The following is a 16,823-nucleotide window of genomic DNA, read 5'->3' as shown; positions in this document are numbered from 1 at the left end:
GCACATGTGTTAAAAGCTCTGGCAAACAGGTTAAGACAGTGTTATCACATGCACGGACTGGTATAATACCAGTAAAGTAAGATGATAGTTTCCTCAACTATCCTTGCAGATTGAAAGTTAGCTACACGTTTTCTTTAAAAATATCTGCAACTGGCCACTTGGATCACAGGAATAAGACTAAGAATAATATCAACAATCTGTGTCAGAGCCCAGGCTTGACTATAAAAATTCAGGCTTGGTTAGAAAAACATCACTTGCTCAGCAAGCTCTCTGGGAAACAACAAAATGCTAAACAGCTAGCATCCTACTTCCAGCTTCAGCAGTGGAGCTGTTCCAGACAAAAAGAGAACAAAATCCAAGTTACCAATTCATCTCAGCATGCTGCCAAAACTAATTTCCTACTCATCCTTAGCCTGTTCTGTTAAACCTGGAAAGCTGTTCATTTTATGCTTTTTCACTAGCACTGAAAAAGTCTGCTTTGAATAAAAACACAAGTAAACAAAAAAACCCACAGAAAATTCAATAAGATTTCTGGGTACAAAGAAATAGTCCAATTTATTTTAGTATCGAGGCAAACTCAGTTTTTAAGTACTTTAAGATAAAGAACTACCTAGAATACTGTCACCATGGAAATGCACATAAAAACAAGACAACAGATCCTTTTCACTATTCAGTGCAAATACACAAGTAAGCAATTTGTAAAAACATGTAGTCAGCCTATTTGTGTATAGACTGCATACCTATGGAAAAAAGTTACCAGCAAAACAATACAATGGGTCATAAAAATGAGGTTAAAGATATTTGCAAAAATAAATCCCTGAAGTGAGGATGTGCTAGACAGATTTTGAATAGTTATTTGAATTAGACAAAAAATCAGTAATGCGCATTTCATATTCTAACAGAAGTTTCTGCATCAGGATGACAGGATTTCTTGGATGAAAGAGTTTACTGATGACTAGCTTCAGTTTAATTATTCTTGAACTCTCATCAGTGAAAAAAATATCATCCCAACAGTGGTCAGAGACTACAGTCCCAACTAAAGTCATTAATAGTGATGCAAAGTAAGAGCTGCAAGGAGAAAACCCATTGCATAGATGGCAGGAAGAACATTCAAACATCATAGCCCCAATGAAAAGTGCAACAAGTGAACAAGTGACCAGCAAAAACAAAGGTAACCCATCACCCAGTTACAGATCAAACCTTTAATGTTGGTTGAATAGCACACAGTGCTGCCATTTATGAAACTATGCCCAGCCACCCCATTGATTTGTCCAATGTGCGGTGCAGATTAACATCTGGCTGATGTTAAGAAGTGTGCTGACTTGCATGCAGTCTCTTCAGCATGCAGACATAGGTCAAAAGGGTAATACTATTTCTCCCTTGTGGCTGGCACACAAGATTCACAAAACATGAATTTCTGTAGCATGAGTAATTAGTGCTGGCGGAATAATGCACACCCAATACGAATTCCCCTGGAAAACAAGTATTCCCTTCAAGGGCTGTCAGCAAAGTCAATGTTAACATCAAGTTGACAGAGAATGATGAGACACTAGGGAATAAAGTAAAATCCTGCTTCTTTCAGAATGCACTATTCTCCTTCCAGGGTTTTTTCCCTTTCTTGAGAGGAGAGGTTTCCCTACCGGGGAGAAGCAGCAAGTCTTCAAAGAGGCAGGAGGGTTACATGGACAGGCAAACTGAAAAGGTCTCCCTTAAGAATTCCTAATTATAAGCAATAGAAGGAATAAAATAAATTTTTAAACCTGCCCTCTGCCATTCTTTTTGAAGATAACCAATTATTTTTTCTATATCACACACCTGATAGTGTTCACACACACACATACAGCCCCTCTCCCAACACCCCAGGATGTCAGAACGATCCTAAAGAATTCACATTAAGTTGCAGGCTATGCAGAGTGTACATATGTCTTCAGTAACAAGCTATTTTGCATACATTTGGGAGCACAAAGAACTAAGTCAATATTGGCACAAAGATGGGAATAACACCTTTGTAGTAGACCAGCATTGCCTTTGCTCTCCTAGAAGCTGGAGCATACATTACTGGTGCAAATCTTCCACTGTTAATTAAAACGTCTTTTCTAAGCCTTGGAAATGATCCTTCATAGTCTGGCTACAAGCCCAATCTCCAATTGCATTCTGAATCCAGCTGATCTGCTGACACCCCCAGTACATAGCTTCAATAGCTTCAAATTATGGCAAAACAAGAAAGTTCACTGGGCCTGCTCCTCATTTTCTCTCTCACGTCTCTGCTCATTAACAACCCACCAGGCAAATACCTGGGGGACTGGCATTTCTTCTTATTCAGTAGGAATACCAGGACAGACACACAAGGTACTTTCTACTCTTTCTTACTCATATTCGTCATCAGGCAATAGCTTTAAGTTGCTGCACAAGGAGATGGGAAACATGTCATTTGCAACAAATCCTGCAAGAATTCCTTAATTCTTACAGAAATAATTGATAACTGGGCATATGCAAAACCTTACAGAGAATGCTCCAGGAAGACCCACATGCTGCTGTAGAGGTTGCAGTCTGGTTATGATGCAATGCATGTGAACTCATGCTCAGCAACCTATTTCACTACACTTAGATGACATACAAGTGTTTAATATTATGCCTGAGAGGGATGTTTGGAGATTAAGTGAGCCATGGCTCTACAAAAGGGAAATCAATTTTGTACCTGTTGCTGGAAATTAAGCCTCTAAACTACGTATGAAGACAGTATTTTTCATAAACTTGCAACACTTACTGTTAGCTCAAAATTATTTTTAAGAATTTAACTACTTTATTTAAAAGAGCTTAGAACCCATGAATGGTATTTTGCAGAAACTCAGCATTGAAAGGTCAGTCAGTTTTGTTCCCTAGTTATATTAACAAAAGGAAAATGCAAATCCCCTCAATCTCTTCTCACAAATGGCTGCTTCCCTTCTGCCCTTGACTCCTAGGGTGCTAATTTCTCATACTAAAGAAACTAAAAGGTATATCAAGTGGAAAACAACAGCCAGTTTGTATGTTAGTTCACAGGGGTGCTGTGCGCAGAAAGGAATGCAAGTCACAGCATTATTTGAAAAGATGCATTGCTTGGATCTCAAACTCTCTTCCCTTTGCCTAGCTCCCTTTGCACTGTCACGCACACATTCAGAGTTGCCTTGGACTCCTCTAATATTTGTTCAGCCTGTAAACACCTTCCAGACAATAATTACATTGTTTATAATGACAGCTGTCACTCCTGCTGCAAACTCTTTGGTTTGGTTTTTAACCAAAACAGTTTGACACAAAATTCATATGCAGTCTAAAGAAAAACACCAACAAACCCCAAACAAACAAAAACCAAACCACCAGCTCTCAGGGATTCTCTCTTCAACACAGATTCTCACCAGCCTGGTGAAGAGCTAAACCCCGCACACATGCCTGTGCCCTCCCTCTCTCCAGCCTCAGGAATTTTGTGTTCCTTCTACACATCAGCACAGATGAAGAGAACATAGGAGCAGGTAGGACACGCTCCTGAGAAATGAAAACTGGGATTAAACTACTGGAGGATAAAGAGGGTATTGAACATTGTCCAACCCCAAGAGTTCTGTTTTTGCTGTGGAAGTGGGTAACGTCATCTCCATTCTCTCCTCTTTTCCCCACTGCCTTTCTGATTGAGGGCAGCCATGAATGCTGCAATTTTTGCTGGACCCAGAGCTGCCTGGCAGAGCATGCAAAGTGTGATCTGAACACCGCACTGGGATTGCTTCTCTCTGGGGATGTAGGCCAAAAGATACCCAGTTTGCGGACAGAGAAGAATCTGTCAGTACAAAACAGCCACTGAGGTGCCAGGCTGTCAAGGAACTGAAACAGGGGTGCTTACAGTGTGCCTAGTCCTCAGCAACACAAGCACCTATGCTTTCTTAGGCATCTATACAAGATCATTATTAACTGTATATTTTAAGCTTGAATACCTGAATTGCATTATAGGCAGAATTCAGATATCTTAGTGCTCTTCTAGATCTTGATCTAATCATGCAACTGTTACAGACTCATGGCATCACAGATTACATTAAGCATTTTATTACACAGGCTTTCAACTGTGTAAGCGAACAGTGAATTAAATCCACGATGTACCAATCAAGTATGGTGAAGTAATGACAAACACCTGCCCACTGCATAAAGTATATTACAGAATGCTTTGTAATAAGTGAAAAATGTCTTACACAGAAGCATATTTATATATGAAGCTACAAATCCTTGGCTACAGCAGACAATTCTCATGCAAGCATGGATGTAAGTAAGGCTTCTGTTGCATTATCTCACTTCCCAACCCTCATTCTTAAACTGTGCTAAAAGTAGGTTTTCTTCAGTTTTGCTTCTTTGCAAACAATCAGAGACTCCAGCCTAACTAAATATGAACAGTTGATGATACCAGTTTTGACTGAAACAGTAAAAGAGGTATAAAAGCATAAAATGTTTTAAAAGTTCCTAGGAAGACAGCTATTTTTCATACCATTGAAACAAACAGCCTTATTATGTGAAGCATGCGGAATGGCTGGTGTACCTGGTTTAGTTCCGGTGTTGCTTTGTCCTGAAGTGACTTTCTTGTCTTGTATTTTAGAACCTTCAGCTGCTAAAATAAGGAATAAAAGGAAAGAGATTAATTAACCATATTACTAAACAACAGCTCAACCACTCTATTATAACGTATTATAATGCAACTTAAACATTGCTGAATTCCCTTTAAAACAAGAACGTTCTCCAATAACATTTTAATATCATTCTACAGCATTTTGCATAGAAAAAAACCCTGAAGGTTAGGCAGAAAACACTGAAGCCACAATACAAGTTCCCCATTCAAGTTGAGGAAAGAACCACAAGAAGACTCCACTTTAACAATGTTGTTTTTAATAAGGTGTACGGGTTTTTTCCATGCTATGCTAATGCTATACATGCAGCTAATCTTTCCTCTTCCTGCTCAGTGATGCTTTGGAAACCACTACTTCCAAAGAACAGCAGCCTTTAAATTTTTTTTTTTTTTTAAATTTAAATTTCCCTTGGAGGAAGCTGGATTAATCACACTGACAAAAGCAAGTCAGTGGGAATAACAAAATGAAACTCCAGAGTGACTTTGAAGAAGCAAACATTCAACCATGTTGCAATGTTTGGATGCAACAAGGGAACTGTATTGCTAAAGGTGACTTGCAAATCCCAGGTTTCTAAAGGTTTGGTACAAGATACTAGTAAAAACTTCATAGACTCTTCACAAGTTACTAACACACTCATTATCCAGAACTGAAGAGAGGACCATTTATGACCTGAATGAAGCCTAACAGAGAAGAGATTCCCATTATTTTCAAAAGACTTTTGATCAGGCCCTGTCAGTCTAGAAAGAGATCTAATTCTGTAGCTCTGAATGCCCTTTCAACAACCGTTTAAGAAAAACCAAAAGATTCATTATCATACTTCAAACCACAACCATACCCTTGGCTCAGCATCTGTTTAATTAAAAGCCAAGCCAGGAGATTAGATGCCATGATTTTCTCAGCTTACAACCCATCTTCATGTCCAGCAGCCCCACTATAGGAGTGTTTGAGTCCAGAACACTGCAATCTGGCAAGAGTCTAAAGACAGTCAGAATTCTAAGAACCCTTCCACAAACAGCTTGAAAGTATTTGCAAGCAAGGACAGAAACACAGTTATATCAATAAAGCTTAGGGGAGGAGAAAAAAAAGTCACCCCAATTCATTTTAATTTAAATATCACTAGAAATTAAAGTTGGAAAAAAATTATTACTCCACCTTTAAAAGCTAAACAGACATTACTGTATTAGATCCACTTTAGAAAACATAATTAGGAGTCTTTTTCAGAAGGCTCCAAGCAATTTCCTATGCCTGTCAGCTTTAACAGTATACACTCAGGCCTTAGTGCCTCAGTGAATTCATTCCCTACATGGCCTGGCAAAAGTCTTTGTTTCCCCTTTACCTCCTTCCATAGGCACATTTCAGGATTAACATAAAGGATAAAAGGTAGGAACCTACGTGACACTTACTGTACCCTTTTTGCAGAGGGGGCAGGTGAGTGAAGTAGAAAAATAGCATTGATCAAACATTTAGTGTTCAAAAGCAATGTTCAAAAATCACATCATCTCACTAAAAGTCTTAAAATGTTAAATAATTATCAAAAAGACACCCCCCTCCCTGACAACTGTATTAAGCCTCTTGTGATCAATAGAACTACTGTTGAACCTAACAAATATTGATTCCAAATCACAGTAAGAATTGTCACACCCTAAAGGCAGCCCAACAAAAGATTTTACTATTTTGCCAGTTTAAAGGCCTCATACAAAGGATTATTTTGAGCTATATATATAGGTAGATGGACTGATTTTTGGCAAGATAATCTGAGCAACACTGAACGGTTGCACCTCCAGGCTTTGTAGGATCTACATTATCAAAACCCATACTTTTTCCTCTCAGTGTTCCAGATGGGTGCTAGTAAGCCTGAAAAAAGTGTTTTACTCACCAGAGTAAGTGCATTTAAACTCTTTACACATTAATACTACCTTAACTTTTGGGGGAGGTAAAAAAGACTTTCCTTCTGCCCGAATCAGCCATTTAAAACATTCTCAGAAAAAGTCTCACTGTAATACATGGGGAACCCACATCATGATTCCCACCAGCCTGGCCTAGAGCATCATATGGAAGAGGAAACTGTTATAAAATAGTAAAAATATTGTTTCTGAACATTAGTGAGAGCACTAATGTTCTAATAGCTTCAGCACAAGTTTCTTTGCATATCTCATATAGTGCACATGCATTATTTTCTTCAAGCATCGCACCATGGGGTTATGCAATACTCCATTAACTTCAACACAATGGTTTAAAAGCCATCCAGATAATACACTTGTAACAGAGACTAGGTACACAGAGTAATATTTTTTTTTTCCCTATTTCCTCTTGCCTGACATTTCCTTGGAATATTTTGTGACATAGTTTGAGTACACATTCATATGACCACTCATATGACAAGCAATGAAGAAAAGAACAGATGGCACAACCATGAATTTTAGTGATGCTAGATATCAAATAAGAGTTGGCACAAGAATTTAGTAACTAGTGTAGGTGTGCTCCCACACCAAATACCTCTTGCTCTAAGATACAAACAGATTAATCAGACAACTAAACATCTAAAAGCCAAACCTAAATATTGACAACACTAGTTCCAGCAAGACTCAGTAACCTAACACATGCCAGGAGAGACATCATTCAACTACCTAATACTTGCTTTGCTGCTTATCTTGAACCACTATCTTTACATGAAGGGAATAAAAGTTGCATAAAAAAGTGTTAGAAATAAGAGGATACTTTCCTGTGAAGCATTCAGGAAACTTAGAAGGCTGAAGACAGCCTGGGTAACAGTGTAGATATATTAGGGAAGACAATCACAGAGTCTGAGTTGTTGAGGCTGGAAGGGATCTCTGGAGCAGGCCGTGCCCAGATGGATTTTGAATATCTGTAAGGATGGAGACTCCACAACTGCTCTGAGCAATCTCTGTCAGTCTTTGACCACTCTTAGCAGACAAGGTTTTTTTATGTCTGAACAGTATTTGCTGTATTTCAGTTTTGTGCCCATCATCTCCTGTCTTGTCACTGTGTGCCATGAAGGAGTCTGGCTCTGTCTTTTATTCCACCCCATCAAGTATTTTCTGATATGTGGTTCTTCTGATGTTTTCTTTTCCCCTTCTAGTATTTTAGATGTTGAACCAAAATGCTAAGTGACGCCCAGAGCCACACAAGAACCACACTGCCCACCCATCCCAGTTGAAGGAGAAATCATATGGGTAAACATTCCACCCCAACCTTCCACCAACAGGAAAAGCTGTAAAGAGCTGCACCACCCCACCTTCACTTTGCAAGGACCTGTTTCACTGAACAGTCTTCCAACAGCCATCCACAAATGAACTTGCCAAACCAGGATGCTCTGGTCAGTTAAACTTTTCCCTTTGGCCTTCCTCCCCAAGTGAGATGTTATCTAACATCTGTCCTCTTGGAAAACACACTTTCAGATAAGAAAGCCAGATGAAAAGCTCTGTCTAAGCAGGGCCTACATGGGCTTAAAATTAAGCTCTTAAAACTAAGTTAAAATCCACTACCTACCCAGTGCATGCATTTCAGAGACTGCATAGAAATCATCCACTGACTGAAGCACTGGCAAAATCAAAACCTTGTTTTCTTTCTGAACACATCAATGCAACACTGTATTATTATGGTTGGAAGCCCCCCCCCCCCCCCCCCCATTTTTTAAAGGTAAAAGTATATATTTTAAAGTTAAAAGTAATTTTAAAATTGAGCTGGATTATTCATCTTACTTCAGCTATTCCTGTTAAGTGCTCAGTGACTGGGTAGCAACTGATGATGATAGAGCATTGGCCTGGTGTAAGGACTGCTCTGAACTGGCTACTTTTAGTGACTAAAGCAATATCCCTACTACTATATGCCCTACATTATCTCACATGTCATCCAAAGTCACTGATGTAAAAACCTGCAGCAGCTCACTACAGGTCAGTGAAACTCCAGTCTGCCATGAGATGACCTTTGACAAAGCTGCTTCAAACTTGTGGAATAATCTGCTCCAGCTGCCAGAAATACAGATTCCTTACAGAAGTCAAATACTTTCTCCCCTCAACTTCAATGAGTTTTCCCTCCCTCCTTTCACCACATGCTTCTCCTTTAGTGTTAGTTACACAGGCCTGCATGAAATGCCTAACTGCAAGTATGTAAGGGTAAATTCAACTAAGCAATAAAAGTCCACACATACTAAAAATGCACATCTATCAGATTATTAAGATATGTGCTACCAATAATTGCTTAAAAGGATAGAACAGTATAGAACTTCAACTTTAAGGCAGCTTTTGGGGATTAAAATGCAAGTGTGAAACAATACTGTGAACAATACGTTCCTTTGGCAATACAAGTTAAATACCTGAGTTAAAATGGATTTTGTGTTGCCTAAATACCTAAGTATGTACTTGATATGAAGTACCTGAGTCACAGAAAACAATAGAAAGCATCCAAACTAAGTTACTTCATTTTGTAATAGTAAAGAAAAATGTCACATGTGAAATTTTATTACTTTAGGTCATATATTTGTGAATTTATTACTTACATCTGCAAAATAAACTGGAGGACAACATCGCCAAGGCAACACAAAGGATTCTGCTGCCATCCTGATATGTGCACTACATTATTGTATTTTGGTCTTTTAAGGATGTAGCATGGTGTATAAGACCCTGAGTGGGAATCAAAAGATACTTAGCTCCTCTCTCTCAGCTCTGCCATTACTATATGGCATAGTATGAAACAGAGAAACTTGAGGGCTAGTTTTCTACCTGGAAGGTGTGGGAAAAAAAGGAAGGGAGGGTGGGGAAAGAGATGTACTGCTACTAAATACATACACATTTGTAAACACTGAGCTCTCAAGTAAACCAGCTGCAGCACAGAAATAATTATTTAAACATTCCAGAGGCAGAGACGAAAGGGATGCAGAAGGCTGACCTGTGCTAGGGAGGATCTCTGTAGGTTCAGCTTTTAGTTTCACCTTGAATCAAGGCAAGTGCGAAACTGGCAGGTTATTCCTAAAAAAGCAGCTTCATGATGGAAATTAATTCTATTTACGAATCTACGATCAGTTCTGATACATCTATGTGTTCACATTCAGACAGGTTTAATCAATGCTTCTTCTATTACCAGGATGAGTAAAAGCTCTAGAAGGACTGACAAACAGTTTCGCATAGGATGTCAATTTACCCCATTTCTCACACAGCCATTATAATTACACTCAGTCACTTCCTACAGCAGCTATACTGTCCCAAGTACCTGTACCAAAGCCCACTTTCTAAAAGGGGAACAAAACCCCATTTTATAACAGCAATAAGTACTTTAAAAAAGCTGTTCTATGATCAGTATCTGTCAGATAACCTTACAAGTCTATTAAAGGCATCTTTTTCTAAGGTGTTGCTCTTGAAGTAAAGAAACCAGCTATCCTCAGCTTCTCTAAAGATGGTCTGTGTGAGCAGAAATAGCTTCCCACTATCCCCACTAGCAGTGGGAAGCAAAACAAGTGGAAAGAGAAATTCTGTCCTAAAAGATGCAAAGCTGAGGAAAAGTCTCATAGTTTTCTTCCTTTTTCAAGGTTTCCTATAAGCTTTTAGTACTACTTTACCTGCCAGGTAAGCTCTGGTCAAAGTGGACTGGCCTCACAGACTAAGCAAGACAGCACATCAATGGGAAAAGCCTGACTGAGAAGTAGAGCCCCTGGGAGGGTGCCCTGGAAAGCAAGAGGAACATTTGCCCAGACCCTGGAAAAAACACAGAATGCCAAGGAAACACTGAGCTGGGAAGTGTCACACCAGCACTTTGAGAGGCTTTCTAAAAAAACAACCAACCAACCCCAAAACCCCAAAAAACACAAGAGCTGTGAAGATTACAAGCATTTGCTTTTCAGACCGTGGCAAATCAAATGCACGTTTGCACAACATGAACCAGCTATCCCCAGTGAGGTGAATGGCAAACCAGAGCCCCCACAGCAAGGCTGGAGACCTGGAAAGATGATGTTAAAGCTCTGTTCAGTTGAGGAAGGACATCAGCCACAGGACAGACGCAGCTGTACTACCGGGTCTCCACTTCCAGAAGTGGAATCTTCAACAGATGAAATGCAGTGGGAAGGGGCACTTGGGGACCATAAGCAGAAGAAGGTGCTCGGACCCGTGTCAGGGTCAGGACATGCACAGCAGCCCCCACAGAACTGCACCCTAGCAAACGTCTGAAAAGGGGAACTGTACAAGGGCTGCACAACCATGGATGAGAGCACAAGCACAGGTAAGCCTGAGGCATGCGTGCAGACAGGTACGTGTGCCTGACAGTTCAGATACGCCTCTGGGTAAAGGGTGCACTGAGCAGCGAAAAGGAGATACCACCTTCCAGTTTCTTGCTCTAATTCCACAACTGAGAGACAGAAGTGTTGAAAAACAGCCAGGAGAAAAAAAGAAATAGCTAGAACAGAAGAGGAGGGACTAAAGGGAAAGAACAAAAAAATATCTAGCTATTCTGTCCCTGCCACTTGTCAGCTAATCCCCCAGTTACACTGAACAGCTACGTAACTGTCAAAGAATGCCAGGGGGTGTGTGTTGGGAGATAGAGAAGGCATCAGAAGTGACAACTGGAACAAAAAAGTGCCTCAATCAAAAAGCGTTGCCAATACATAGCAGAGGAAATCCAGCATTAAACTGGGAACTTTAGAACAGAGTTAACTGACAATTGCTATAGTCTTTACTCCTTAGCATCCAATTCCACTACTTCCAATTACTTCCTTATGAACACTGCTCCAAAAACAAACGAAAAAAACTGCTCTTTAGTTCACATGCTTATTTTATATAGCATCTTATGCCTGATAAGCACAATGTAAAAATGCATAGTTTGAACTTGGCAATTAAGCAGACAACAGAGGCTCCTAGGACTGTATAAGCAAGAATGAAGAAGCGAGGCTACTCCAGGCAGTTTTACCTAGCCACTGGGAACAGCGGCTGGCTAGCATGTCAATCAAATCGAGGTATTGCTGTGCTGGGTGGAGTGTGTTGGAAGTGCACATGCAGGTCAGAGCTGACAAAGTTTATTAGCTTAAACACAGAACCACATTAAGACGGAAATCCTGAATACCTGACTGAATAAGAGCCTGAGCATTCAGCAACTGGCTGTTCTATTCTAAAGCAACAGCACTGAACTTTAAGACTAAAGAGTAAGTTTGGATGTGAAATCCTCTCCAATGGCAAAACTGGAGAGTTTATCCTACTAACAAATTCATTTGAGCCATGACCCAGGGGCTGGATACAGGAAAAACAAAGTTCCACATGAATAAAAGGTTTCCCACTGCTTGTGAATTTTGCCTCTTCTTACATCCACAGCTCATTCATAAGACTTTGGTAATTCGTACATATATAAAAGCTACTCTCCATATTTACAGTAAAATATATCTTCCAAGTCTTTAGCATTTCTTATTCTTTGTATTATCAATAGTGTCCATGTATATACTTAGACAAACAATACACTAAGTAATATTTTAGTGCCATTTATTGCTCTAGAGTTAAGTACTGCATTATTTCCATACTTGCACTCCATACTTATCTTTTACCTGTATTTTAAAACTTGAAGCTTGGGAACAAAGGACCATGATCTCTCCAGAGACAAATAGGTCTGAAAGTCCTATGGCTGGCCAAAAATTATGAAGATGCATGCAGCTCTGCTGATAGATAAAAAGGTAAAAACCAAGCAGCTGTATGTCCACTATGAAAATCTTCAGAGTAAGTCAGGACAAAGTTATGATCTGCTCTCCTCTTCAGCAATGTGGGAGACAGTAAGCCTTAAAAAAAATGCACAAGAAAAAACCCACATGCACACTTGTTAAAGACTATAGCTTTCACAAAATCCACTTGTCAATAACAATTCCGAAACTACCCCTCAAGAAGAGCTTGGGGAGAAGCAGCCTGGCAATCTGTTCCAGCACAGCTGGAGACAATGTCTTCTGGTATTGCTGCACTGTACTGGAAGCTGGACTGACCTTGGACAGACCAACTTCCTTATGCTGCTGCTTCTATCAGCGTCTGAGCTGAACACTGAGTCAAGGCTACTCCTGGCTTTCATTTATTCACTGTGTAAGCACACTTTGGAGCCCCAATGTTGTTCAGGACCTGATGTGCCTTTTCATAAGATTATTAGAAAACAGTGCTTTGAGTGTACCCAAATTACACTGCAACCAGCACTAGCTTTGCTTTTGTAGGCTCTCATGCACACATATGTAACAGTTACCGAAGTAAAGTCCTTCAAAACAAGATAGCAAGAACATTTTTACTTTGAACATGCTACAATACAAGCCCACTGAGAAGCATCGACACAGATCATAGACACCCAAACACAAAAGCTTGAACACAAAACCAAACCATCTCCTTTTCTCATCACTGAAATCCATTTGTACATACTGCTCAGAACAGCTGCTTCCGAGGTATTGTCATGGTTTAACCCCAGCCAGCAACTAAGCACAACGCAGCCACTCGCTCACTCCCCCTGCCCCGATGGGATGGGGGAGAGAATCGGAGGAGTAAGAGTGAGAAAACTCCTGGGTTGAGATAAGAACAGTTTAATAATTGAAATAAAGTAAAATAGTAATGATAATAATAACTATATGATAGTAATAGTAATAATATTATACAAATCAAGTGATGCACAATGCAATTGCTCACCACCCACAGACCGATACCCAGCCAGTTCCCAGGCAGCCAACCCCCCCGCAGCTTATATAGTGGGCATGACATCATATGGTATGGAATAGCCCTTTGGACAGTTTGGATCAACTATTCTGGCTGTGCCCCCTCCCAGTTTCTTGTGCACCTGGCAGAGCATGGGAAGCTGACAAGTCCTTGACTAGCATAAGCAGTACTTAGCAACAACTAAAACACCAGTGTGTTATCAACATTCTTCTCATCCTAAACCCAAAACACAGCACTATACCAGCTACTAGGAAGAAAATTAACTCTATCCCCAGCTGAAACCAGGACAGGTGTTTACTCTGACACTTGAATGGTGCAGGAACACTGGAACTAAGCATCAGCATTTTCTCCTCTTCTGCAACAGCACCTTAAAACTTCCCTTCCCAGCAGGAGGTAACAAATGGTGGCTTGTGGTTTGCTGCTGGCCTCCAAAGAGCAAGTAGCCTGCCAGCAGTCAGCTCCTATCCACAGACCATTCTGAAGCAAACTTCATCCTTTAAAAATCTTGCTGCAGAGCCCTTCCTATGCAGTGGGTGTGCTGTCCTGGTAGCCAGCAGATGCTCCCTGAGCAGTTGCTAAGGACAGGAGCAAAGCAGCACAGTAAGAAACCCCGGCTCTCAGTCACTATGGACAAAGCTTCCTGGTGTCTCCAGGAAGGCTGAGACACCAGTTCAGCGGAGAGTTCGGCTGGGAGGCTCAGAGCAGTGCTGGGGGGTGAGCTCAGAAATCAAGATTTTTTTTTTTTAGCACAACAGGATGGGAAAGCAAGGGAAATATCTGGGGATAGGAGAACTGTAGGACTGAGCAATAGGTTGCAGGAAGGACAAGGAGAGAACTGGAGGATTCTGATAGAAAGGGAGGCCTGCAGGACATTAACATGCATTTTGCAGCAGCTTGGTCACAAGAGATGTGAGTGTTTTGGGGAAGGGGGGAACCAAGACACTGATGGTGCGCTGGCTTTCAGGTCAATCCTTTGGTGAAGATCATGCAGATAGGAACAGAACCAAAGCATCAGGATGGAAAGTTAGACACTGCACACTTACTGACAAGCCCCCTCCACGCCACCCAAAAAAACCCCAAGCCCTCTTAAAAGCCCTGGTGTAGATCATTCATAAAGAGACACCAGAAAGATTTCCCTAACAGAACTACCACTTCAGAAGAAATATAGAAACACAGAAACACATCCAAACCAACATCCTCAAGCTTCTTCACTTAAATGCTTTAGAAAACCGTTATCAGGATGGGTATAGTTATATCATTAGAGTGCCAACCAAAATCCTTTTGTAACAAAGTGTTCTAATTAGCAACACTGATAATATTTTTTTTAAAAGATTTACAAGGTTCTGCCCATTACTACAGCAGTGAGGCAGTAAGAACTGCGATGCATGTGAATTCTCTAAAAAGCTTAGATCTAATGCACTCCAGTGATTTAAAACTAAGATCTAGACTTCCACTTTGAAAGAAAAGATATGCCTAATTTTGGTTAGATGTTAACACTTAGATTCTCATTAAGGGAACTAGGTCAAAGGAACTGTTGAGGGAACTAGGGTGAAGCAAAGAGTGATTGCAGATTATAGACCAGCTTGCTATTTTTAGTATAGGTAATACAAGTCTTCGCAATTTCGGATATAAGCTTGTTGAAATTTCCATCATTAGCAAATGGAAAATGCCTGTTCTTTTAAAGTCTGAACAGCAGCACTCATATAGTGGATTTGCAAGTTAGGGGTTTGACTCAGAAGAGTGACAGAATATATTTCATTTCTACTCACTGAAACAGTAAAGCAAAGTTCATGCCTTATTTAAACACACCTATGAATTAATTTTACATTAGAATATTTTCCATTCTTAGACACTTGAAGCTTAAGTACATCTTTTCATACTTCTAACACTGTGGAACTCAAGGGTCTGGTTTGCAAGTATAAATAAAAGACACCAAGCTGCAGTGACAATCCCAGTTCTCTTTGCTCTGGCACTTATCATGGAAGTCCACCATCAAAGTTGCCATACAAAGCACTATTATTCATGTTCTTCACCTCTGGTCTCCTGGCTGAGCTAAGTAGAAATGAACTCATCAGTGTAAGTGTTTACTACTCATGGAATAGGATGAGAGTTGCCATTGTTTTCAACATATTGTAGACTAGGAAGATAAATAGATGATTTAAAACTGTCACAGCTAATTCAGCACTAAATTGTAAAACACTAAAAACAGAATCATAAATAGATTTCTTTGGAAACAATCCACAGACATAAAACTGGATGACGTAAATAACTACAGGGAAAGGGACACATTTTTTTTTATTAAAATTGTGTAACTGCTCTACTGGGAGATGCATATTTATAAAAGAATACTTTTGGCTGACTACGTTGGCTTTGAAAAGCATTGCATCCTAAAATATTAAATAATGTAGGAGAACATACCAAACGGAGCGCCTTTGTAGAGAGAGCCCTTATGCTGCTTAGAGTCTCTTAAAGGTGATAAACACAGTAACTGTAACAGCATTTACAAAGAAGCTGACACTCACATTATTTCCTCTGGATAATTATATTGCATTATCTTACTGCAATATGAAACAACAATATTAACATAAAAGGACCACTGGGGGGGGGGGGGGGGGGGTGGAACAGTCCCTGTTATCTGCTGAAAAAGCCTGTGCTGCGAAGCTGGTTCTGCAGCTGACCAGAAGGCTGGCAAGATAGGCCATATACAGATGAGACACACGAACGGAGGCTTTAATTACCATCACCAAAATAAAAGCTGAAATGCCACCACCTGAGGGCATGCAGGACAACCTCAGTTCCAGACACCCAGCATTTTGTGTTGTGCAGCCTGTCTTAGGCCATGTGCTCTCCAACACCAAGACTGGGCAATATCCAACCTGCAGTGATTTATTTGTGACCCTGTTGCTCAAGGGCAAAATACTTTCAGCCAAGGTGCAAGAGTACCAGCTGCCTCTCCTCCTCAGATTTGACTGCTGCAGACACCATTTGCTACCATGATGTCAGACAGATCCTCACATCCAGGATCTGTGTCAGTGTGTTGTTGTAATAGTTGTACGTGGAAGGTCACCTCAGAGATTATGAAATGGAGCACCTGCACATTTTTCTAGATGAAAAACTTTTCTGGACTTCAACTAGAGTGCTTGCTCCAAACTATGAGGTAATTCCTGTGAGTATTTCCAAATCACGATGAAGCTTATACCTACCACTGAGAACTGGAGAATCAGGCACAGACGAGCCTGCTTTCACACTGATCCCAAGATCAAATTGCTTGAGCTTGGGAGAGCAATGAGTCTTCATTATTTGATATCCTTGTTCAGAGGGCACAATGATCAAAGCATATTGCAGCCTTTGAGGTCTACAAAAACACAGACAGCAACTGCAGTAGAGAAAAGTGAATATGGGGATGGAAAGAAGGGGAAAATGGATACTTTGCTATATATTTCTCTATTGAGCAATTTGATCTTGAGATCTAAACATTTTTAAAAACAATGCAATCTCTTTGGTCTCAGCT

The 16,823-nt window shown here is 40.3% G+C and overlaps 1 protein-coding gene across 1 annotated transcript in view; it reads right to left on the bottom strand.

Annotated features, from left to right (window-relative positions):
* The window catches only part of MAP7 (microtubule associated protein 7), a 107,029-nt gene that overhangs the window by 45,938 nt on the left and 44,268 nt on the right, over window positions 1-16,823 (bottom strand). The window contains exon 3 of the mRNA XM_075707707.1: window positions 4,556-4,624. Coding sequence (XP_075563822.1) covers window positions 4,556-4,624 — 69 coding nt within the window. The remainder of the gene's footprint in view (window positions 1-4,555; window positions 4,625-16,823) is intronic.

Source organism: Pelecanus crispus, chromosome 3, assembly GCF_030463565.1.
Source record: "Pelecanus crispus isolate bPelCri1 chromosome 3, bPelCri1.pri, whole genome shotgun sequence".
NCBI classification, from domain to species: domain Eukaryota; kingdom Metazoa; phylum Chordata; class Aves; order Pelecaniformes; family Pelecanidae; genus Pelecanus; species Pelecanus crispus.
The sequence above is the reverse complement of the archived record's forward strand: the minus strand, read 5'-3'. Positions and strand labels throughout refer to the sequence as shown.